This window comes from Panthera pardus, unplaced genomic scaffold (genome assembly GCF_024362965.1).
Source record: "Panthera pardus isolate Hobbes unplaced genomic scaffold, ASM2436296v1 HiC_scaffold_17, whole genome shotgun sequence".
Lineage (NCBI taxonomy): Eukaryota > Metazoa > Chordata > Mammalia > Carnivora > Felidae > Panthera > Panthera pardus.
Window position 1 is genome coordinate 100,046,829 of NW_026526732.1, and position 26,517 is coordinate 100,073,345.

The 26,517-nt window shown below is 39.7% G+C and overlaps 1 protein-coding gene across 3 annotated transcripts in view; it reads left to right on the plus strand.

Moving 5' to 3' along the window:
• Positions 1-26,517, plus strand: part of KLHL31 (kelch like family member 31) — a 46,841-nt gene that overhangs the window by 1,227 nt on the left and 19,097 nt on the right. For 2 of the 3 annotated variants that reach the window (XM_019457432.2, XM_019457431.2), the window contains exons 2-3: positions 13,471-14,675; positions 16,397-21,024. In XM_019457432.2, the coding sequence (XP_019312977.1) occupies positions 13,504-14,675; positions 16,397-17,129 (1,905 nt within the window). In that variant the 5' untranslated portion in view covers positions 13,471-13,503 and the 3' untranslated portion in view covers positions 17,130-21,024. Of the gene's footprint in view, positions 1-13,470; positions 14,676-16,396; positions 21,025-26,517 lie in introns of those variants that run through there. The other variant, XR_002082103.2, reaches the window with a different exon arrangement.

A 26,517-nucleotide genomic window follows, 5' to 3' on the forward strand; every position in this document is an offset into this window, starting at 1 on the left:
AATTCTTTTCTATAGTCAGCTCTAGAAGATTTTCATTTGAGAGCTGTATCAGGCCGGGACACAGTGTAATTCTTTCACAGTGACTTGCCCACTCCTTGAAGACAGTAGAATTTTGTGACTATTTCTTGTCTGACCATTCTCAGCCCAATGGTTCTGGGTCTATTTTGGGTTACGGGTCCTTTTCAGAAGATTTCATGAAATCTCTAAGCCCGCTCTACAGAAAAACACAAACACACAGGCGTAACATGTTTCATAACATTCCAGAAATTTTCATGGAATTCACGGACTCACTTGAAACCTTAGCCAGAGCAAGGTTTCCAGATAAAATACAGGATACCCAAACTACATTTGAATTTCAGATAAACCACCCAGTTTTTTGTATAAGTATGTCCCAAATATTTCAGGGGATATACTTATTCTAAAATATGATTCAAGGTTTATCTGAAATTCAAATTTAACTGGACATCTCGTATTTTTATTTGCTAAATCTGGCAATCTTCTGTCCCAGTTGGTTTATCTGTATCTGATAAAATTGATTGTAGGGTTCTGAAAAACCGTATTGAGGGGAGAAAAGATATGGGACCAGACTTTGACAATTCTGGCAGCCAAAGCCAGCTGTTTCACCTTAACTCTCTGTAAACTTTTAGAACTGAGAGGTACACATGTCCTCATTTGATGGATGATTGAAGTGAATTCCTACTCGGTTGAGGTTTTGCCATACTTCCATTAGACGGTTAGAGCAAAAAGATCCCCAAAACTCAATTTCCAGTTCTGTGACAACCAAAGAGACATTAATCTGAATAATTACATTTCCAACCGTCCCACAACCCGTATACATACAAAAGTCTAAGAAGAGATTTCAACAAAACCAAAAACCAAACATTTTAGTACTAGTTCCTTGCATCCTGTGTGCGGTCTTAGTGAGTGGAATTACAATCAACTCTGCGTATGGTTTCTGTATCCTTTACACATAAAAGCCAGGCGCAAGTCTCTAGCTAAGTTAAACCATATGGAATTAATACTTGTTTTTAAACAAAAATTGATAATTTCATATTCATCCCAACACATAATAAAAGGAAGTGCTTTATTCTCTGATCAACACATTCCTGTAGGATCTCCTTGAACCTATTTCTGTTTTTGGCTTACCCAACCGATTAGAGTTTTGTATCTTTACTACCCGTAACAGGATTAAGAAATCCACAGGCTCTGTTCCTCCTCAAATTTATTTTACATTCAAAAAGGCATTTCCTTTATTTTAGTGTTTGGAGTTTTTATAACTCCATTTCGTGTTCTCTGTATCCAAATTTTTATCTTAGAACCTTGGTTCTGCCTCACTTAGTCTGTGTCTTCCCATGCTGGAAAGAGCTAACTTTTTAACCTGCTACAGAGTTTAGCCTACCCTGGGTCTAAGAGAGGTGATTATAGGGGTCAGGACCCAATCTGGGTTTGAATCTGTGCTCCACTGCACACTACATACTTGTGTGACCTTGATACGTTTTTAAACTCTCTCTGAACCTTAATTTCTTCATTGGTAAAATGAACATAATATACCCTATCTTTTAGGATTTCAGTGATGCTTAAATTAAAAAAAAAAAAAAAAAGTCACATCAAGTACTTAACTCAGGGCTCAGCACACAGTAAGTTCTCAATTAATAAATGCTAGCTATATAATTATTTTGAACAGACATGGAGGTAACAGTTGACATTTAATACATAGTGTAGATTCATGCTTGGTGGCTTATAGTTAGGAATTAATTATGAATGTACTTAAATTTGGCAAATACGAAAGATGATGAAAACTGTGATGGCTCACATGACTGTTTGCATGTGTTCATCAGATGTTGAATACATGACACCATCGTAATAGAAATTACACAAGAGCCAAGATCTGCGGTGGACAATGGGAGGAAAGTGTGGAATTGCATCTCTAGTACCCTTCTACCTAGTTTCTAATGGGCAGCCCTTCCAGGGGACCCAAGAGGCTGCTCCGGGTAATATTGGACAGAGCAGAGACAGAAGGAGGGAGGCTATGGTGTCCATCACCAGAAAAAGAGAATTGTCTGGGGTTTCTGCACAGAATGAAGGGATAGTTTGGAAGTATAACGAGCTTTCTATAACCCTCTGCACCCTGTGCAGTCTTTCACCCAAAAAGAGAAGGGAAAGGAAAGGATTTGCAGTGCCTTCCATTATACTTAGCTGTTCATCCCATTACACAACCTCTTCTGCTGTAACTAACTGGACCAGTTCCTCTTTCCAGTGAGTCCTACTATGGTAGGGGCTGTGTGAAAACTGCAAGGCCTAACTGTCTCAGGGAGCATGTGTGGTTCTTCCTTTCTTTGATCCTGGAGTGGTGGTGGGGAGGCCCACAGCTTCCTAGAGCCCCCCTGGGTAGGGAGGGAGAATCAAGCCTGTTGTGTTTTAAGAACAACAGAGAAACAGTCTTGAAACTCTCCCAGCCTAGGACACCTCAGCAAGGCTGTGCTTCTCACCATCTAGACCATGACCCCAGTCAAAGCCTTCCTAACCTCCCTCTATGGTAACCGTGGTCATTGCCCTGCCAAGAAGCCTGGACAATGTCTCAGCAGCTTGACCACAAGACACTCACTCAGTTAAAAAAAGAGAAAAAAGCTTTAAAAAAAATAACAGTAATTAAAACCCTCATCCAACTGTGAGTTAATATATAATTGAATCAATGAAAGCGGAATGCTTTCAAAATTTATTGCTTAATTTCTAGGTTATACTCTAGATTACATATGAACATATGTATGCAACTCATTTGTAAAACATCTGTTCCTCACAACCACGTTGTGGGGCTGTCACTGTGACCATCATCAGCCATCACTTACAGTATGACCCAGGGCACACAGTGAACATTTGTGTAATTGTAGAAGAAACAGTAAAGAGTTCCTGTACAAATTGTTTCTGAATATATGTTTGCATATGACCTGAGTGACTGAGCCATTTGCATTTGCAGTGACTGAGTAATATATTTTGTAAATATTCAGTTCTTTCTGATCATTCGTTGTACAATCAGCTTGGAAGCCCAGCGCCATGATGGAATGAGTAAATAGCAGTGGATTAAATTGTTCCACTTTACCTTCACACATCTGCTCCTTAGGCTGCCCTTTTACAACTCCCTTCCTTTCAAGCTGTCCTTGCTCTTCATTTAAATGTGACTGTGAAAGAATGATGGTTGGTCACGTGGCACGGTGAGTGTATATGTGTGTGTGTGCACACATATGCCCACTGTAACATCTGTAACATCCCTGTGCCTGTACTCCCCAGCAAGGCCCCAGGGTGAGGGATCTGTAGAGTTTGTTGGAGGCTTGTCTGTCTGCCTGATGAGAATGGAGCCTCTTGGGTTTTGATCTGCCATAATGAGAAAGCTAGTCTTCTCTGCAGTAGGGCCCTGAGTAGCTGCCCTTACCACTCTTACTGAACTGTAATCCTCCTCGAATTGAGAAAAGCAGTGGCCAGAGCCCCATGCAGGGCCAATAGGAATTAGAGGAGCAGGCCCAGTGGAAAAGCATCTGTCGGGATACAGGAGCCCGTGAACATCTCTGCAGCCTAGAGGACATCATCAGAGCTTTGCCCAGCTTCAGAGCAGTGACTGACCCTCAGAGTCCTGTGAGGAGTCTTTAGGGTCCTTATTGGAGAAACATAGCCCACACTAAGAACACCTGGCCAGGTGGATACACAGCCTCACCTCCAAGGTGCACACCTAGAAAAAGGATGTAGTGGCAGCTCTAGTACAGAATGATTGAATATGTGAGCATGTCTGGGAAAATATGGCCACTAGGAAGTTGAAGGCAAGCTCTGGTTTCAGTAGTCTTTTATAGTCTCCTGACGACTTCTCTCCCTCTAACTCGCCTGGAGAGCGCTTAAGAAGCCAGTTACCTGGATTTTGAGGGCTCTAAAAGACCTCTCTTATTTTTAAAATGTACATATTAAAATGTTACCTAGAATATTAATTAAGTGATGCCTGGGTGGCTCAGCTAGTCAGGTGTGTGACTTCGGCTCAGGTCATGATCTCGCGGTTCGTGAGTTTGAGCCCTGTGTCAGACTCTGTGCTGATGGCTCAGAGCCTGGAACCTACTTCGGATTCCGTGTCTCCCTCTCTCTCTGCCCGTCCCCTACTTGCGCTCTCTCTTTCAAAAATAAATAAACATTTAAAAAATGTCAACAAAGAGCATGTCTTAAAAATAAATTAAATAAATAAAATAAAATAAAATAAAATAAAATAAAATTTTAATTAATAGGGGCACCTGGCTGCCTCAGTCGGTAGAGCACGGCAACTCTTGATCTTGGGGTTGTGGCTTTGAGCCCATGTTGGGTATAGAGATTACTTAAAAATAAAATGTTTTTAAAATATTAATTATACTAAATTAATTGAACTGATTAATATTATTTAAAATATCATTTAAATAATAAAATTATATAAACATAATAAACAGCTGACCCTTGAGCAACATGGGGGTTAGGGGAGCCAAACCCCTGCACACTCAAAAATCTGCATATAGCTTTTGATTCCCCCAAAACTTAACTACTGATCACAAGGACCATAAGAAAAATTTCCTGGAGAGACAGACTGTTTATGCAGAGGTGATTAGGGTCACGCAACATGTTAAGAGAATATTTGCAACTCTTGAGCTCACTGCAGTAGCAACAGGAGGGTGCTGCAAAATTATTGCAATTAATTTTATGCAGTTATGACTTAATTCTGCATCTTTATGTTTGTTTACGTTTCTCTCAACTACAAATGGTGCCACACATGGTCTGTGTTTGTATGTGTACGTTTTCATAAATTTTAAATTGTTTATAATAGGTTTGTGTGTATCTTATGGTAGCAGATGATAAAATAGACTAGTATCTACATACATTTTATGCATTCATGACATACCAGACTTTTTCTTAATTTTTTCACTATTTCTAGATTATATGGTTTGTCTGCAAGTGTTTTCAGTTATTGCAAATCTCCAAAAAAACCTCCAATGTATTTATTGAAAAAACCTGTGTGGAAGTTCAGTTCAAGAGTCAACTGTACATATACATGTACATATATATCTAGGTAGATAGAAAGATAGATATGTATATATCTATATCTATATCTATATCTATATCTATATCTATATCTATATCTATATCATCTATATCTATATATAAAGGAAATTAAAAGTGGCAACAGGAGATAAGAGATGGAGGCCTGGAAGAACTTTTACTGATTTCACTAGGGCCTCAGGTCATCTTCTTCTCCCTTTCTGGAGATTTCTTAATCCTTCTTGATCACATACTAATTTATTGAGTTCAGACCCTTCCCAGAATCCAATAACCTTTATGTTTTGGCCTAATATGCCTGCCCACCTATCCCTCATGACAGCCATCTGAGTCTGCATGTACCATGCTGAGTCATGCCTCCCTGCTTCAGCATGAGGCATTTCCTCTACTACTAAGTGATCTTCTCTGCTCCCACCCCCCCACCCACTCCTCTTAAAAACCCTTTGTTTTGTACCAGGACCAGCAAAACCTATTATCTGCAAACCCTCCCATCCCAACACCACTTCACCAAAATAGCCCTTGTATTTGAATCCTTAGGCCCAGTCTTACAGGTTCAATCTGTTTCATGTAATTTTGTGTTGCTACATAACCAATAACCAAATGTCCCAAGTCTTCTAAATTTCTAGGGTTACCTTTATCATTCATATCAAAATAAAAATAATCTGCTCCTCATACTGCATAATTGCACAAATTCCATTTCTCTCCCTAGGATTTTCAAAAATTCTTAGAAATGTTCATAGTTTCTAGAAACACCCCCCTGCTTCCAGGTTGCTGTTTGCCATTTCTCATTCTGGGTCCCTGTGTATGCTTGTCCCCTGCTCCTCATGATTGCTTTTCCATAATGTGGCATCTTTCTCTGATTCACTTCACCTCAAGGCTTAAACAAGTTACTTTCCTATTCCCAAAGACCCACAACACAATGTTGTTGATTTTTATGAAAATGATTGAAATTTTTTGAATGCTCACTTTTTGCTAGATACTCGGCTGAGTGCTGTATAGGCATTAATTTCTCATTACGTTTTCATTTGCAACCTTGCAGGCAGGCACTATTATTATCTTCACTTTAAAGACAAGTCAGTGGAGACTCTAAGAGGTTAGGTAATCTATGGTGAGTCTTACTTTGGATTAGTAGCAGAGCTGTATTTATATCACATTTCATTATCATTTAGTTTGAAATATTATCTAATTTCTCTTGTGACTTCTTCTTTGACACATGGATTATTTAGAAGTATACTGTTTAATTTCCAAATAATGGTGGTTTTTCTAGATTATTGTTACTAATTTCTAAATTTAATTCCAGTATGATCAGAGAATGTACTCCGTATGGCTTCAGTGCCTTTAAATTTACCGAGACATGTTTTGTGGTCCAGCATAGGGTCTGATCTGTCTTGGTGAGAGTACCATGTGCACCTGAGGAGAATTTGTATTCTGCAGTCGTTGGGTGTAATGTCATAGAAATATCAGTTAAATCAAGGTGATTAATAATGTTGTTCAGGTAATCTATACCTTTACTGATTTCTTTGCCTAGTAGTTCTGTTAGTGTCTGAGAGTTATTAATATTTTCAAGTATAATTGAGGAATTGCCCATTTCTCCTTTTAATTCTGTCACTTGTTTTGCTTCACGTAACTTTGAAAGTCTGTTATTGGGGCGCCTGGGTGGCTCAGTCGGTTAAGCCTCCGACTTCGGCTTAGGTCATGATCTCACAGTCCGTGAGTTCGAGCCCCGCGTCGGGCTCTGTGCTGACAGCTCAGAGCCTGGAGCCTGCTTCGGATTCTGTGTCTCCCTCTCTCTCTGACCCTCCCCCGTTCATGCTCTGTCTCTCTCTGTCTCAAAAATAAATAAACGTTAAAAAAATTTTTTTAAAAATAAGTAAAAAGAAAGTCTGTTATTTGCACATATATGTTTATATTTGTTATATTCTCATGATGATTTGACCTTCTTATCATTATGAAATTCCCTCTTTACCAATGGTAATTGTTTTTTTATTGAAATGTATTTCACCTGATATTAACATATCCACTCCAGTCTTCTTATGTCTACTATTTCTATAGTAAATCTTTTTGTACCCATTTATTTTTTACCTATCTGTGTCTTTATAGTGAGTCTCGTGTAGACAGCATATATTTGGGTCTTACTCTTGCTTTTCTTATCCGTTCTGAGAATCTATGCCTGTTAACTATAATGTTCTACCCACTGACATTTAATATAATTAGTAATATAATTGGATTTAGGTTTACCATTAAATTACTTAGCGGGGGTTTTGTCCCCTCTAATTTTTGTCTCTCTGCTCCAACTTCCCTGCCTTCTTTTGAATTCCATTTAATCTATTGGTCTTTCAGCTATACTTGGCATTCTTTTTTTTTTTTTTTTTAATTTTTTTTTCAACGTTTTTTATTTATTTTTGGGACAGAGAGAGACAGAGCATGAACGGGGGAGGGGCAGAGAGAGAGGGAGACACAGAATCGGAAGCAGGCTCCAGGCTCCGAGCCATCAGCCCAGAGCCTGACGCGGGGCTCGAACTCACGGACCACGAGATCGTGACCTGGCTGAAGTCGGACGCTTAACCGACTGGGCCACCCAGGCGCCCCGGCATTCTTTTTTTTAATGTTTTTATTTATTTTTGAGAGAGAGAGAGAGTACAAACAGGGGAGGGGCAGAGAAAGGGGGGTACAGGGGATCTGAAGTGGGCTTCATGTTGACAGCAGGGAGCCCAATGCAGGGCTCAAACTCACAAACTGTGAGATCATGAGCGAAAGTCGGACACTTAACCAACTGAGCCACCCAGGCGCCCCGTACTCTGCATTCTGTAAGTGGTTATTCTAGGGCTTTGCTGTCCAATACCATGGTCATCAGTCACATGTGACTATTAAACACTTTAAGTGTAGCTAGTCCAAAATGAGCTGCACTGTAAGTATAAAATACACCTTGCATTTTGAAGACTTGGGATGAATGAAGAATGTAAAATATCACATTAATAATTTTATACCAATTACATAGTGAAATGATAATATTTTGCATGTATATGGTTGAATAAACTATATTATTAAAATTAATTTCACTTGTTTCTTTTTAACATTTTAATGTCACTACTGGAAATTCTTTAATTGCATGTGTGACTCATGTTACATTTCTATTGGACAGCACTACTCTAGAGATTACAATATGCAAAGTTAAATTCTCACAGGCTACAGAAGTTAATATTTACCATTCCACATAAAATGTAGTAACCTTGCAACCATATAGATTCACTTACCATCACCCCACCCTTTATGCTGTAATTGTTGTATGTGCTACATCTAGAAATATTAGAAACCCTGCAAGACAATTTATCAATTTTGCTTTGAAGAGTTGTATGAATTTTAAAGAAGTTTAGAGGGAAAAAAGGTCTTTTATATGCATCCATATATTTATCATTTCTGATACTTTTCATTCCTTCCTGAGATCTAAATTTCCACTGAGTTCCCCTTTGAGGATCTCTTTTTCCCAGAATTCCCAGCTCACTTTGCAGTGGATGTGATTGCCACAAACTGTCCTCTGGTTCTTCAATGCAGTGATACTTTCTGTTGGAGGTGTAGCTGCCCCGTGAAGTGCCAGTTGCAATCTGCTCTTAGGCAAAAAGCCACCAACAAAACAAAACAACCCACAAAAAAACCACCCCAAAACTTTGCAAGGGTAGGGGAACTCATCCTATGCTATTTCTTTTTTCCAACTCTTGACTCCTCTACAAAATCACCCTGCCTTTATGTTTTTTTAAGTTTATTTATTTATTTTGAGTCTCTGAGAGAGCACAAGCAGAGGAGGGGCAGAGAGAGAGAGGGAGACAGAGAATACCATGCAGGCTCTGTCCGCACTGTCGGCACAGAGCCCAATGCAGGGCTTGAACTCAGGAGCTGTGAGATCATGACCTGAGCAGAAATCAAGAACTGGAGGCTTAACGATCTGAGCCCCCCAAGCACCCCACATCCTGCTTTTTATACTCCCTACAGTCACTTGATAGTTTCCCCTGCTTCCCCCCCCCCCCCCAATCCACAGCTTCCCACCCTAACCCCTAGAGCTGCTTGTTAAACTGAAGCAGTCCTTCTGTAGAGGCTGAGGTGTTCACGACAATACCAGATGATACTCCTACAGGCAGAAAGGGAGCTAGTCAGCAATTTATCAGACTTTATTAAGGATACTTGAGATTCCTCAATTAAGTGTGATATAGGAGAGTAACAATGTAGAAAAGGAAGATTTAAAACTAGCAATCATATATTATTGCTCCCAGGGTCCACTGGTCACACTTTCCTTTGGAATTCCCTGCTGGCCCTTTGTCTCCAGAGCCCCATAATACTGCTGCTTTGTTGAAGCTAGATTTTCTGTTTTCTTCAGAAACCTCATGATTATACCCTGTCTCTGAGACAAGAATGATTCAGTACGGTATACCATTTGTTAAAATAGTGAGATCCTTCCGTACGGAGTTGATCCTTCTGTATTTCCGGATATTTGCTGCCCTGACCTCCCCCTGATTCCCTCCCACCCCTCCAGCCTTCTCCAAGAAGCCCCTGGGCCCCACTGTTATCCAGCAACTGATGCCTTACACAGAGTGCTCCAGGGAAGCCTCTGGAACTCAGCTCCAGAATCCATGCTATTTAGTAGGCGCCTGTGAATCCATGCTATTTAGTAGGCGCCCTGTTTTATCAGTTGTTGAATATCTTAAGATATTTAAGATATCCTATATGCTACCAATGAATACAGTAGTCACCCCTTATCCACAGGGGATATCTTCCAAGACCCCCGGTGACGCCAAAAACTGCAAATAGTACTGAAGCTTATATATATATATATATATATATATATATATATATATATATAAGCCCATATACATACACTCTATGTTTTTTCCTATACATACATACCTCGGACAAAGTTTATAAATTAGGCGCAGTAAGAGATTAACAACAATAATAATAGAATAACTATAACAACATACTATAATCCAAGCTATGTGAATGTGCTCTCTCTTAAAATATCTTACTGTACCTTACTCACCCTTCTTGTGATGCTGTGAGATGATAAAATGCTTACGTGACGAGATGAAGTGAGGTGAATGACATACGCGTTGTGGTGTAGCATTTAGGCTACTATTGGTCTTCTGTCCAGAAGGACATCATCTGCCTCCGGACCACAGCTGACCATGGGTAATGGAAAGAGAGGAAAGCAAAACCACAGATAAAAAAGGGACTACTGTAATCATTTAATGATAGATGAACAGAATATTTACCTTTTCGGTCTGAAACATTGATACTACTCTTCAAGTTCAGGATTTCCTCCAAAATAATGAGTGATTATAAGCCCAACATTTATGGGAATAAAAAATTGTCCAAAGGGGCTCTTCCAAGAAAATAGACCAGGCTTTTCCCAAAGACATTGGTGCTTCTACTCCAGATGGTAGAAACTGATGTTTAAAAAAAATTATTGTGTTTACCTAGTTACTTGTTGCTATTTTATATTTGTATGCCTTGTCTGTCTAACATAAATTACGTATTGTATTACTCCATCACTCCCAGCACAGTGCTGCCCAGACAGCAGTAGGTGTCTGATAAGTACTTGCTGAACAAAATTTTTACATTTCCCCAGAAAAATCCATCAAGAGGACACTAACCACCTAAGTCAAAGGCATTTGAAGACTAAACTGATGCGTGTTTGGAAATCTATTTCACAAGGTCAGGATGCATCTGGCATTGCTTGCAGAAAAGAATGAAGCAGGACATATGTGCTGCCGTCTTGTAAACAAATATAAATATGAATATGACAATCTGAACTTAATGAGGAGGACAAAAGGCCCTGGCAAAGAGATAGATCTTCTCTGTTTCCCACGTACTTGCTATGATTCTTCTACATCAAAGGAATAAGGACAAACAAAATAAAAAGGTTACGGAATTCTTAACATATATTCCAGTAATTAAATTGAAGGCCTTTCAAGAAGGATCAAAGCCAAGTTTTACCCTTCAGAATGAATTCAACAGTGAGACTTAAAAGACACACACACACACACACACACACACACACACACAGAGCCTTCAAAAAACTATGAAATGCCTGAATACCCAAATACCCATCAGTAGGAGAATAATTGCATAAGTTTTATACATCTTTAGTATGGGATGCTATGCAACTATCAGAATGATGTGAATGCATGTGTGTACTGATACGGAAGGAAGTACATAACTTATGGTAGGTGAGAAAAAACAAACTGCTGAATAATACAGCATCAATGTGTTTTAATGTAAGTTCTCATATAGTGGTATGCTGGAGCTGACTTGTACTGGCTTCTGAAAGCCAACTGTTACATTTTCAGGAATTTGACAAGCTGATTGTTAAGCAGTGGATAGCTTAAAAGCAGCCACAATGAGTGTATTTGCACTAAAGAAATCCATACTTTACAAAGAAGGACTTTTTCACCTTTAAGAGAGCTGGTTTATCAACATATCACTGCTCAAAAATATGTAAATATAAGTTTGTATAAGCTTATCCAATTATCTGGAATAATATCTACCAAAGTGAGTTGTTGATTTATAAATACTGATTTTGCAATCTTCAAAATTAAAAAAAAAAAAAACAGTAATCTCACAAAAAAGTGAATACTACCATCCTGGTGTAAATAAAACCCGCTGAAAAGTCCAAATATAACATCTTCTGGTGACTAAGCTCAATATTTTTAACAAGTCTGAAACAGTTTAATTAATGATATTTTAAGGGCTAAGCATGTATTTGTCAAACTTAGTATATTTCAAGTCTGTTTAATACTAAAGCTTAAATCACCTTAAAGGTTCAGAGCCACTTCATATCGGTTTAAACTGGCTCAAATATTTATAACATTGATAATGGAAAATGGATACTATCCATATAAATATATCTTTATGAGGATAATACTCTATGAGGCACATTCCTAGATTTAGATTTAGCATCAAAGCAAAGACTGTATCAATCATACTCCCATCGATAATGTGTGTGGACCACCACACCAGTATCTGATATATGAAGATTAGAAAATATTTTAACCATCTGATAAGCAAAATGAATCCACAAAAAAATAAATAAAAAGGATTTCTGTATTTCAGTTGACAGTTCCCTGATTATAATTAGTTTAGCTTTAAAAAATGTATTGATCAACTATTTGTATTTTCTGTGAACAATCTAGTTACCTAGTCATAGTCTTAGATAATTTTTAATTGGATTACTTTTTTATTGTTAATTAATTGTTGGAGTTCTTTAAATATCATGTTAATTAACTTATTATCTGTCAAGAGTGTTACAATTTTTCAAAAGGTGGGGTGTGCCTGGGTGGCTCAGAGGTTAAGCATCCAATTTTTTGTTTTGGTTCAGGTCATGATCTCGCAGTTCTTAAGATCAAGCCCGCTTGGGATTCTCTCTCTCCCTCTCTATCTGCCTCTCCCTGACTTGCGTGCACACTCTCTCTCTCTAAAAATAAATAAATAAACATTGAAAAAAAAGAATGTGACAAACATTTTTTAAACATCAATTTCTTGCCTTTTAAATGGCTGGTGTTATTTTATAGTTTCCTTTTTTTGTATTCAGATATTTCAGTCTTTTCCCCTATGACTTCTGGATTTGGGATTATGCTTAAGAGGGCCTTTCCTACCCTAAAATTAAAAAAGAAAAAGAAAAAAAACACCTACTTTGCTCTACTTTTTGTACACACTGCGTGTGTGTGTATGTGTATGTGTGTGTGTGAGTGTGACTTAAAACTTAGGGATTTCATCCATCTGGAAGTTATTTTAGTGACTATGTAGAGTAGAAATTAATTGAACTAATGTGTCATTACAAATCCTTACCCACTGATTTTTAAATTCCACATTTATTCTAATATATATATACATTTCACATGGATTCCTGAATTTTAGTATTTTATTGAGGAAAACTTCAGAGTAGTTATAATTCATTTTTTCATGAGAATAAACTAAGCCCTTCAAGTGATGTTTAACTACTATTCTATAAATACTATACAGCTAGAACAGAGAATATTTGATCATTTCTGCTATATAAAGTTACTTGGCAGTATAGGTATTGAGAGGTCTCATTTGATAATATAAATCTTTCTAGAATTGTCTTCAGTGCTTGATGCTGAAGCAAACTGTCCATAAAATGTGCATCTGGTTTAATGTAAGTCTTTAAGCCCATTTTTGAGGTTTAATCTACATTATGCTATTAAAAAACTATTATGAAAAAGATGGTTTTCAGTGTAACATTTCAAAGCCCAATGCACAGTTAAAATAAAACCATGCCTTTCTTTCTTTTCTTTTTCTTTCTTTCTTTTTTCTTTCTTTCTTTCTTTCTTTCTTTCTTTCTTTTCTTTTCTTTTCTTTTCTTTTCTTTTCTTTTCTTTTCTTTTCTTTTCGTTTTTTTTTTTGTAGCAAAAGCTTGCCTGTGACAGTGTGTTTGCCAACATGGCCCCCAAAAAGAAGACTGTCAAAAAGAACAAAGGAGATATCAATGAGATGACCATAATCGTAGAAGATAGCCCCCTAAACAAATTAAATGCTTTGAATGGGCTCCTAGAGGGAGGCAATGGCCTTAACTGCATTTCTTCTGAACTAACAGATGCTTCTTACGGCCCCAATCTCTTGGAAGGCTTAAGTAAAATGAGGCAGGAGAACTTCCTTTGCGACTTAGTCATTGGCACCAAAACCAAATCTTTTGATGTTCACAAGTCAGTGATGGCTTCATGCAGTGAATACTTTTACAACATCCTAAAAAAAGACCCATCTACCCAAAGGGTGGATCTCAATGATATCTCACCACTAGGCCTGGCTACTGTCATCGCATATGCCTACACCGGAAAGCTGACTCTCTCCTTGTACACGATAGGAAGCATTATTTCTGCTGCTGTTTATCTTCAGATCCACACCCTTGTAAAGATGTGCAGTGATTTTCTGATACGGGAGATGAGTGTTGAGAATTGCATGTACATTGCTAACATTGCTGAAACATACTCTTTGAAAAATGCAAAAGCAGCAACCCAAAAATTTATCCGGGATAACTTCCTTGAATTTGCAGAATCAGATCAGTTTTTGAAACTTACCTTTGAGCAAATTAATGAACTTCTCATAGATGATGACTTACAGTTGCCTTCTGAAATAGTAGCATTCCAGATTGCAATGAAGTGGTTAGAATTTGACCAAAAGAGAGTGAGGTATGCTGCAGATCTCTTGAGCAATATTCGCTTTGGTACCATTTCTGCACAAGACCTGGTCAACTATGTTCAGTCTGTACCAAGAATGATGCAAGATGCTGACTGCCACAAACTTCTCGTAGATGCTATGAACTACCACTTACTTCCATATCATCAAAACACATTGCAGTCTAGGCGCACGAGAATCCGTGGGGGCTGTCGAGTCCTTGTCACTGTTGGGGGACGCCCAGGCCTCACTGAGAAGTCCCTTAGTAGAGACATCTTGTACAGAGACCCTGAAAATGGATGGAGCAAGCTTACAGAAATGCCAGCCAAGAGTTTTAATCAGTGTGTGGCTGTGATGGACGGATTTCTTTACGTGGCCGGTGGCGAAGACCAGAATGATGCAAGAAATCAAGCCAAGCACGCAGTCAGCAATTTCTGCAGGTATTTGATCCTTTATTAGAAACTCAAATGGTTTAATATAAGACAGTTTCCCTGACAGAAGTAAATTAGTCATTTCTGTTAGTTCATTGGCTCAGTAAATCAATAACAATAATCCCACATTACGTGTACACAACAGTTCACATTACATAAAATACATGCATATATAAATAGTGCACTCCAGATTTCTGAATAAGCCTAGGAAATGAGCTGGGAAGATGTGGTTATTCGGATTATACACGTGAGAAATCTGATACCCAGAGAAGTTATACCACTAGTAAGTAGTAATTCACATTTTCTCATTTATAGTATGGTGCCCTTCCCAATACATTGTTTTTCTGAAAACAAACTAGGTACAAATGTAGTTTTTAACACTAGATGGTAAGAAAGATCACAATAATACAAAATTTATTTTAAGTGACTGTCACTGATGACTGTCAGATTTATAATTGGCAGATACAATGAGATCGTTAAACACGTGACAGGTAATTAATTTTAAACATTTATTTGAGGACTGAATACCTTAGAAAATATCTACATTTTTGATGCATGTAGAAACAGTAAAAGTATAATATAGCCTTCAGAAAATGGAACTCAAATGCCATGTTATTTTTGTATATTTATAATAACAACTTTCATATATTTGAAATGTCAGAAAGTCATGCTTCTATCATGATACAAGTACAAAGTCAAACAACTAATGAGCAAGATCTGAAAATTTATACAGCATATCATGAAAAAAATTCTTTATTATTTCATTATAAGTCTGTGTGTCATTTAAATGAATCCAAACAATTAACTGATTTTTGTCCTTTATAAGAGTGGTTAAGCTTTGATTTGGAGGTTAAATGGGACAAAAATGAAGGAACATCAAACTAATGGAAAGAATCTGTGTTTACAATACTTTGGAACTATGTAAACAGTTGAAACAGGTTTTCTATGACTGCTTATTTTCCTCCTGCTGATAACTCTTATTAGTATTCTAGCCACTGCTTTTGCAGTATTGATTTCAATGCCTTGTGGCATAATAACTGTAATATCAAACACTGAAAAAATATACCTCTAACCTAAAAAATCTTCCCTGTGCAGAGGTGCTAGAAAATAGAAAGGTATCAAAAATTAGGCATCTGTTGATGTTTTTGGATATGAGTTCCATTGATCTCATTCTAAACCGATGATAGAAGACTTGGTTGAGTGACTTAGCTTTACTGTTGCAATGGCCAGGACACGTGTGTAAATGAGAAGGTATTGGTGAGAGATGGAGAAATCCAACTAGCCAACTCCTATCTTAAGCAGTGAGAATGAGTGAGGGATGGCTGGTGTCTGTAGATATGTGGAATTGACGTCAATGTGGCAGTGTTCCCTTTCTGCTTGCCACAAATACCCAGTTTGCACGGCCTCCCCTACATGCATAAATCTTCCCCGTGATGGATATTTGAATATGGAGGAAGAGGGACTGGAAGGTTGGGCTCTGTGGGGACTTCTCCAAGTGACAGCGGGTTTTATAAACGGGAGGAGGAGGAGTCACCAATGCCTACCTTGCCTTTTCCAAGTGTCACGCTCTTTTACTGGCTGACAGAGAAACACCAGCCTCCAGGTGAGGGGCTGCGCTCTGTTGGTAGGGAAGCCTCCTTGCAGGAAGTGTCAACATTTCCATTTGTGGACTCACGTGGGTTTTCCAGCTGCCGCCAACAAGGCTGTCACACTTCCTCTGCCATTTTCAGATATGATCCCCGTTTCAACACCTGGATACACCTGGCCAGCATGAACCAGAAGCGCACGCACTTCAGCCTGAGCGTGTTCAACGGGCTCCTTTACGCCGTGGGCGGCCGCAATACCGAAGGCAGTCTGGCCTCGCTGGAATGCTACGTGCCCTCCACCAATCAGTGGCAGCCGAAGACGCCCCTGGAGGTGGCGCGCTGCTGCCACGCCAGCGCAGTCACCGACGGCCGGGTGCTGGTGACCGGCGGGTACATCGGCAGCGCGTACTCGCGCTCGGTGTGCGCGTACGACCCCGCCGGCGACTCGTGGCAGGAGCTGCCGGGCCTGAGCACGCCGCGGGGCTGGCACTGCGCGGTCACGCTGGGCGACAGAGTGTACGTGATGGGGGGTAGCCAGCTGGGGGCGCGCGGGGAGCGCGTGGACGTGCTGACCGTGGAGTGCTACAGCCCCGCGACTGGCCAATGGAGCTACGCGGCGCCGCTGCTGGTGGGCGTGAGCACGGCGGGCGCCTCGGCGCTGCACGGCCGCGCCTATCTCGTGGGGGGCTGGAACGAGGGCGAGAAGAAATACAAGAAGTGCATCCAGTGCTTCAGCCCGGAGCTCAACGAGTGGATGGAGGACGACGAGTTGCCCGAGGCCACCGTGGGCGTGTCCTGCTGCACCCTCTCGATGCCCAACAGCGTGACCCGGGAATCCCGAGCCAGCTCGGTGTCCTCCGTGCCAGTCAGTATCTGAACCCAGGTAGATGCGGGGACGCAGGAAGAACAAATAGGCGTTCGTGGGTAACCTTTGAGTTAGCGGAAAGGAAAATATATAACCTTTACTACAGTGATTGTATCTTAAACTATATCGAGGCCTATGTCTTGGTGGTTTTAAATTCCGGGTATGGCTTAATCTACCTCTGGGTCTTTTTTTTTTTTTTTTTTTTTTTTTTTTTTTTTTTTTTCTGTAAGCCACAAAGAAAAGAAACCACTCCTTTCACCGGCCATTGGGTGGCAGACAGAATTCATTGCAGGCAGTCTTCCACCAGGGCGTTTTCCCTTCATGCATAGCGGTTACACCCACATCTGAGAATTTTCTTTTACCCTTCAGTAGACGGGAAGCTTATTCGAGTAAGCAGTTTCATGTACAAAAGTTTATCTTCCTCTTTCTCTTTTTCTTTAGGAAGTTAAAAGCATTTATAGCTTTTATTTTAAAATGGAAATCCGTCTATATCCATAAAGACTTAATTCTATATTTAAATGCAGTTTCTTTTTCTATACGTGACTGAGTAAAGAATATTGAAAGGCATCCCGTGACAAAGTCATAAAGCTTAAAACAACGTCTGACTGGAAAGTAACAGGGATTCCTCCCTGTAACTGTCACATTGATACCTTTGGTTTATCCCTTGTTCTCTTTTTCCTCTGTGCCTCAGTCTCCAGTGTAGTTGCTATCAAAAAACACTGCTCTCAAAGAAGAGAACCACTAGTCATTTAGTTTATGGTGTAAATTTAGATCATTTTGTTGTTTTTCCTACAAGTGTTTGCACTTCAACCTTCCTCCCCTATTAAAGAAATTGCAAGTATGATGGGAGCCTTACTCTGACCCTAAAAACTACACGGAGATGCAACCTTGACCCAATGTAAGCCCCAAGAAAGAACACCAAATAAAACTATGGCTGTAAGGATCATTAACTTAAAGCTTATGTAGCCCGAAGGTTATACAACTGGTAACAGTAATGTGATTTCCCCCATTTTTTTTTTTTTTTTTAATGGATGAGAATGAAGGGAACGTTTGGAATTCTTGGGTTTGGCAATAACATCCTGGTGGTAAATGTCATTGTTTTCCATTTCACAGCAATCCTCTTGATTTCTTAATTAAAAATCTAACACATTTATCTCACATGGAAATATCAAAATAATATATGCCCATTCTGTTATATATGTTTTCACTTCGTCTGCTCCAAATTAGCTTTGCAAATTAAGGTGTATCCACTTGATATCATTTTCTTACATGTTTGCCAAGTTTTGGAGCAAGGGAATGATTGTAGTAAATGATACATATTTTCCTTTCTTATAATTTATCACTTTATTCTTTGATAGTTTCTTTGTTTTGGAGAAGTGGCCTATCAGTTATGGGTTATGTGCAATTAGGTTTTGAAAAATAAAACTATTTAAATGGTTAAACACGGGATACGTGGAAATGTAACTGGGTTCTCATTAATCCCATTTCTCCTACCTTGTGTAGATAGGTTATTGCTAGAGTTACAATATTTATATTTAAAATATTTTATTTGAACTGTGAAAAGTGGTTCATGTAGTACACTTTGTGGAACAATTTTATATCATTGCCCCTTATGAAAAGTTCAATTTCTGTGTATTTAATGGTAACACTTGGGTAAAACCTACGACACTATAAGTTGAGAACAAGGCATTGTTAATGTAAAAACACTGGGCTGTTTCCTCACCTCACACAGAACATTCAGAGCTTCTCCACGTACGGAGCAAATCTAAAGGTATCTGCTCCCTTGACTCTCTGTTCAGGCTGGAAAGTAAAGCTGTATAAGAAACTAGTTTATGGAGCAAGTTAAATCACTGAGCCCCTTAAGTTACCATTGTACACACCACAGATAACCCTTGTCCTTGAAGCATCATTGGGAAAATAAACTTTTCATTTTTAATAAATTATTTTGGCCACAACCCACAAAGCCTGTGTGAGGGTGACTATAACATCTTTTAGTTTGATATAAATGTATGTTCTTGTACAGTTGATGCCTATAGTATATTACAAATTTTGAGAGAAAAAAAGTGATTTCTTATGGATTGTAGATCATAAGTGGGCAAATAGACATAATTCCTGATGTACACTAGTAGCCTCTCCCATTGAGATCCTAGAAGTTCGGTGAAGTGGAGGGCCTGTGGCTTGGAATGAAATGAGAATCAATCAGTTGTAACATTTTATCTTGGAAGAATGAGGAGAGATTGACACTAGAGGATTTTTCAGCAATCAGAGCTTGATGAGAGCTTGGTGCAGACACGGAAGTGGCTTTTTAGAGTTGAGATTGGAGACATGTTGGAGCTGAGTAAATCATTTGAAATTACCATGTAATGTATTTTCTACGTTGTTTATTTGAAGACTGAGAAAACCCACGTGTCTGGGCGTACCAGGTTCCTGGGGACGTTGCTGCTCTCCCTTCTGTTTCAACAGTTAGGTCCATAAATAAAGACCAATATGAATTTCGGATCCTGGAATTTCTGACATAACAAATTGGTAGGGAGCATGGAACATTAAGTGTTGGTGAAAGTGCTGTGTCCTGAAACATCCCTCACTGACAACTGAAAGACCCGAAAGTATGTAGAATCAAACTAATGCGCGTCACTTTTTGCGCACGAGCGAAACGTACTCTTTAACACTGCCATTGAAGCAGTTGCCCCTAGAACCGCGATGGTTTCTCCATGTTTCCCAACTGGAAAAGCACTTCATTTTCCATGTGCTTAAAGCATTCAATTACACTTCTGGTCTCAGGATCCAACCCTATACCTCCTTTTATTTTTCTCAAAGAAAAGGACATGTTATTTTTGTAATGCCAACATCCTGTGACTAAATAAAAGCATCAGTTCTGCCTATCAGAGCAATAGCAAGTTACCCAGTAGCTGAAATAAGAAGCTTTCTTTTTCTGAATGGGCCAGAGACCTGATGTGCGAGTCTCAAGGAAACAAGACTGTCATGTGGTCTGTCCGTTGTTAGCGTGCCACTGTCGTCCCTGATGCTCCAGTTGCTTTCGGTGCCATTGAATGAGTTTTGTGTTTACTTTCTCTGTTGTAAGACTGGTTATGAATAGAAGGTCAGTGATGGTACAGATTAATATAATTCTAAACAGTAATTAGACGGTAGCAAGGTGTTACGAGTGAGGAGGTGTAATTGAGGCAAGAAGGAAGTGAAAATGTACTGAATGGTTCTATGGTTAAGGCATCACAGCAATTATAGTAAGTGTATTTTACAAATATGCATGTAACTAGAGGCTTCCCTGGAAATATGTAAGTGTTAGAAGGTCAATTCTTTGCTGGTTATCTCGGCCAAATGCCTTCAGAATTTATCCAAGACACTAGATAAAAGAAACTAAAATCACTTCATTTAATTTTTTCCCTGAGTTACAAAGCAATAAGTTTATGTAATCTTCTCTGAATGATTCTTCTGAATTCTTTTCTGAACGAATGTTCTCTGAATGAGCTATATCCCCATCCCAGCCACGGATGAATATGTCTTCTAGCACAAGGCAGAATTATAAGGAATTATTTTTCAGTATGTCTCTTCATATCAGTAAAAACTGTGGCAAAATTTCCTCAATGCTCCTCCCATGGTAATTATGAGAACTAAAGAATCTAAAATATTAAAGATTTACCCTCCAGCACATTCAGAAGGTAAAAACCATTTAAATTTCCTTCCCAGAGAATTTGAGATGAAATGCTTGTCTTGGATACTCCTTTTAAAACAACTTTGTATCTAGTCAGCAAATTCTGGCAAAAAAAAAAAAAAAAAAAAAATTCTTTGCTTAAAACATTCTGGTACCATATAAGGAACAACAAACTAAAATGTATGTGGTGTCTGTAACCTCATCACTACCAATAAAGCTGCATTCAGTAAGAGCTCAGTCAGTGATCCACGTGGACAGTTTTGTAGTGTCCTTTGCGTGATAACTGGGGTGTGTGGTTTCTTCCTCTAGTTAGTTTTCATGGTGACTCACTTCAGCAAAACACAACAAGAAAACGAAATGAGATTGAAGAGCTGTTTCAGCTGCTTGAGGACTGCTAAAGGAAAAATGTATTTTTATACATCGAGAGTGATTTGCTTTGTAGCTCAGACAAAAGCCTACGTTTGGTCTGTCTCAGCCCTGACTACTTACAAGTCATAGATGAAGTGTGGTGGTTTCTAGTTTCGTTCCCACTCTGACCACAGCCAACCTGGCATGGACTCTGGTTCATCATCATTTGCATCGAAACTACATGTTAGGAAATGAAACTGTATTGTTGTGCCAACAAACCCTCACAGCCTTACTCTTCCACCTCACCTTCCAAATGAACAAATGAAATATAACCAACATAAGATGCCCAGTCTTTGATCTGGTTTAGTAGTTAAAGAATAACACTCAGTTGAGGCCATTAGTCATTTCTAGAAAATTCTAAATGGCAGCGATTACTTTTTCTTAAACTTCTCCAAGCTTTGCCACCATGAAAAGAGACTAGAACGGCCCCCAAACGGAAACAGCCTGGTGCCACATTCCCAGTTCTGAGCACACTGGCAGGTGCCCCAGAGCTTCCTTGACTTTTCTTTGAACTCCCACATTTATAACTCCAAGCTTCCCCACCGGTCTGCACTCCCTCCCATGTCCACATACTAGTCTGTTTATCCAATTCTTAGCACACGTGAAATTATTTAAAGACACTAATTACATCTAAGGCACTCCAGTATGTATCAAAGGAATAACCATATTGCACACACTGCGTTTGCAAATTTGATAGACTAGAGACCGAAAGATATTCAAAACTACCTCTAGGCTTTCCCCTCACCGGGGTTGCAGGGGAAGTGGATTAGGAAGTCCATTTCAGGAAAGGGACTTGAAGGAATCCAACCCACACCCTCTAGAAATACTCTTCTTGGCCCTTCTTTTCCTTTCTAGCTACATTCACAAGATGGTCTATGAATGTAGGTGTAGGACGCATTATTCCTTATGCCAATGCCAATCTTCCACCCAGTTTCAGACCAGACATGCTCCTTAAAGAGTGGTGAGGGGGAGGCCCTTTTCCCCAACCTTTTGACAAATACAGTAGTCTCTGGTTAGCCTAAAGATCCTATATGTCTTCTTTCCTTATCCCTTTCAGAAAAGCACCTTTTAAAGTCAGTCTGACTCATCCTGGAGAAATTACTATTCAGATTTTGCCTTGATATTCAGTCACAGCTATGGAAGTGACTGCAACTTTCAAAAAAGAAGACCTCTTAAAATTACGATTCATCTAGTGCAGATAAGGGTGATATATCAAAATGGAAGAAGTGAGACCTTGATTATAGTGACAAACATTTCTCTTTACCTTACCTCCATCCCCACTGTTGCAACATGTACCCACAGGAGGGAAGTGTCCAGTGATATGAATGGAGGACTTACATCTTTTTATCTAGCTGTTTTTGCTTTGTGCTCACATTTAGGTTATCACTATAGACTCTGCATTCAGAAATTCCTTTTCCATCTTGGAGACATCACTACCAACAATTAGCGGGGGAAACTGAGCAGGATCTGTTTTTGGTGGGCCAGGTATGGAAGTAACCTATGTCAATTCCACCTACATCACTTTGGCCAGAACTAAGCATATGGCTGTACCTAGATACAAGGGAGCTGGAGAAACAGTCTTCATGTGAGCCCAAGAGGAAGAAGAAAGGATTTCATACAGCGTTGTCTCTGCACATTGAATGATTACATTTTGGAAACCACTGCTCTCATCTTCCTCCCTGGTTGTCCAGGTGGGGAGCAAGGAGCTTCCCAGGCAAACTGCCTCCCCTCAACTTCTGGATGTGGTCACAGCACAGCGGGTTCTCCTCTTTCCCTTTCCTGCCTCATAAGACTTGCACTCAGCTCCTCTATTGTATCTTGCCTTTTTCTTTCTGAAGAACAAGTCCAGATGACTCTTGCAGCCTTTTCTCAATTCAGGGTCCTGATAGGTCTACAGCATACATTACATGTATTCTGTAAGCCTTGAGAATTGGTATAAATCTGGCTCCCCCAAATCATCAAGGAAACCCATCCAATACCAGAATCACCCCCTCATCCCTCCCTCTTTGGGTCTCCCTGCCCCTCTACTTCTAGAATACTCTAAATTCTTCTTGATTTTACCTCTTCTAAAACAATATTGACTAGAAATCATACATCTGTGATTAAATTCCTCTTACTCCAGTCATACAAGGAAGTTCCCAATGCATGATTGTTTGGAGAGAATAGAACACATTATGTAGAGTCTAAAAGAGGAAATACATGGATCTATTCTTAATAACCACAAGAAGAGAGGATTCCTTAATGAGAAAGGGAGAAAGAAAATGAAATGGCTATAATCTGACCCCCAAGTCTTCTTCCCTAACCTTTATGCAACCTTTCCATTTAGTGTAGAGCTCCAAGCTGAGAATTGTTTTATTCTTATTTTTTTAAGGTTTATTTATTTACTTTTGAGAGAGAGAGAGAGCACAAGGAGGGGAAGGACAAAGAGAGAGAGAGGGAGACACAGAATCCAAAGCAGGCTCCAGGCCCTCCGCTGTCAGCACAGAGCCCGATGCGGGGCTCAAACTCATGAACTGTGCGATCGTGACCTGAGCCGAAGGCTGACACTTAACCGACTGAGCCACCCAGGTGCCCCCAAGAAGTGTTTTATTCTATCACAATTTTGCATGTGGGTAACAAAGGAAATTCTGTATGCAGAAAGAATCCTTTCCTTGTTTAGCAAATATTCATTGAACATAACCATGTACCAAGAACACTGTTGGAACACCATCGTGAAAAGGTGCTATGTTTCCCCCAGGGAAAGTGAAGAACCAGAATTCCCATGGGACACTGCTACCTGATGCATACTCATTTGGGCAGAGGCGACCCTACAAAGTACAATCAAATTAACAGGCATTTACTTATTGCCAAGTTTCGTGCTCCTGAGGTCCTGTGCAGAAGAGAAAGATAAACCTAACTTAGAGCCTGGCCTCACAGAGCCTTTTAGAAGGGGTGGAAGTTTGAGTGCCTTGGTGGCTGAGTTGGTCAAGTGTCTAACTCTTGATTTCAGCTCAGGTTGTGGGATCCCAGGGTCACGAGATCAAGCCCCGCATCGGGCTCTGCGCTAAGCGAATGTAGAGCCTGCTTAAGATTCTCTCTCTCCTTCTCCCAAAAAGAAAGAGAAGCAGAAGAAGGGAAAGAAGGAGAAGTAAAAGTTTTCTAATTGACTACACTTGGACAGTATTCTTTTATTTCCCAACCCCATACCCCTGATCCTGCTCTGTCTGTCTTTGTCCTGCTCTGTGCTCTCAGAGGCTGACCCCCAGGGACTACATCCTCCGGACTCAGACTCTTTGTTCCATAGGTTGTATTTACCCAATGAGGCATCAGGAGGAGGTAGAGGGCAGAAGAGAGTGGTTGGGGCATCTCTTTCCTGTCCTTCCGGGCTTCTGCACTGCACTCTGGACACTGCTGCAACTCTCTGCAACTACTGCTTCTGCTGGGCGAGCCCCCCTCTCTGCCTCCACCTCTCACACACAACACGTCACAGCCCTGCAGCTCCTGGATATTTCCTTGCCGGTTTATGTACATTCCGCCACCCCTTTCAGAATACGTTCCTTCAAAGTGAGAACACTGTCTCCCCCGTTCACTGCTGTACCTCTAGTGTCTAGAACAATTCTTGGTGTACAGCCAGGGTATCAATATTTTTTGTTGAGTGAATGGATGAATGAATGAATGAAATGATAAAATCATCATGACTGACTGCTTGCCAGATTCCTATTCTAATGATATTCACTTATTCAATCAGTAAATACTTACTGTGTGTCTAGGATATTCAAATCGCTTTCCCTTACCCCGGAAGAGGTGAGCACAAGTACTGTACAAGACCACGAAAATAGGTCTTCTCTAAACGAATGGCAGCCAAGAGTTACATTGTCAAGAAACAGTACAGGTGGAAGGAATTATCCAGCCAAACCTTTACTGTACATTTCTGTTTTTAAAAAAATCTGTCAGGGGCACCTGGGTGGCTCAGTCGGTTAAGCGTCCGACTTCAGCTCAGGTCACGATCTCACAGCTCGTGGGTTCAAGCCCCAGGTCCTCCTCTGTGTTGACAGCTCAGAGCCTGGAGCTGCTTTGGATTCTGTGTCTCCCTCTCTCTCTGCCCCTCCCCTACTTGTGCTCTCTCTCTCTCTCTCTCAAAAATAAATAAACATTAAAAAAAGAAAGAAACATTTGTAAAAAAAAAAATCTCAAAAGATTGATAATATTTATATAGTTATTTTCCCATTAAACTTTCTAAAATCTCATTGCTTTCTCTCTATAATTGCCAAATCTTTAAAAGCAAATTAGGACTAGTTTCAGCATTTAGCTGGTAAGTGTTTATTTAGTGTATTTATTTAGTAATAAATATTTAGTGTCCATATTTAAACTGTTCAATATATTGAACATATTTAAACTATTCAATATAGTTATGTATATACATACATTTGATGGAATACATATATTGGTATTTATGTATATATCCATATTTATATACAGTCTATCAAATGATGTGCATATATATGTATATTTAGTAAGCACTAAACACCAGCTAAGGGCTGAAACTAATCCTATTATAAATATATATACATATGTGTGTGTGTGAGTGTGCATGTATGTATATGTATATGTATGTATATATATATATATATATATATATAGTTATACTGTTACAGACTGAATGTGTCCCCTGAAATTTATATGTTGAAACCATATATGATGACATTTGGAGGTGGGGCCTTTGGGAGGTACTTAGGTCATGAGGGTGGAGTCCCATGATGGGATCAGTGTCCCCAGAGAAGAGGAAGAGTCAGCTCTCTCTGCCACGTGAGGATACAAATTAGAAGACGGCCATCTGTAAACCAGGAAGAGGGCCTTCGCCCAGAATCCAACCACACTGGTACCCTTATTTCAGATTTTCAGCCTCCGGAACTGTGAGAAATAAAGAGTTGTTTAAGCCACCTGGTCTATGGTATTTTATTATGGCGGTCTCAGCCCAAGCAGACTAAGAGACAAAGATAGGGAGATAAAGAGAGACAGAGACATATCTGTATTTATATCTTATCATGTCACTACATGCTTGCATCCTGAGATTTACAGCCGTTCTGACTCCAACACCTTACTTTACATGACAGCTAAATGAGTTCATAGGTAACGTTCAGTTCTGTAAATACTTCTTGAGGGCAGCTGTGTTCATGGTCACATGTAGGAACCTGAGAAGTTTGGAGCCTACCCATTGATGCCCAGAGGACTTCTTCTGATTCAGCAATGAGAGATAAATAGAGGGACTCCTGGGAGCAGGGTCCCTGCAGCCCAAACCCCGGCACCTTTCAGAACCCCAGAGCAGCCTCCATCAGTGGTTCT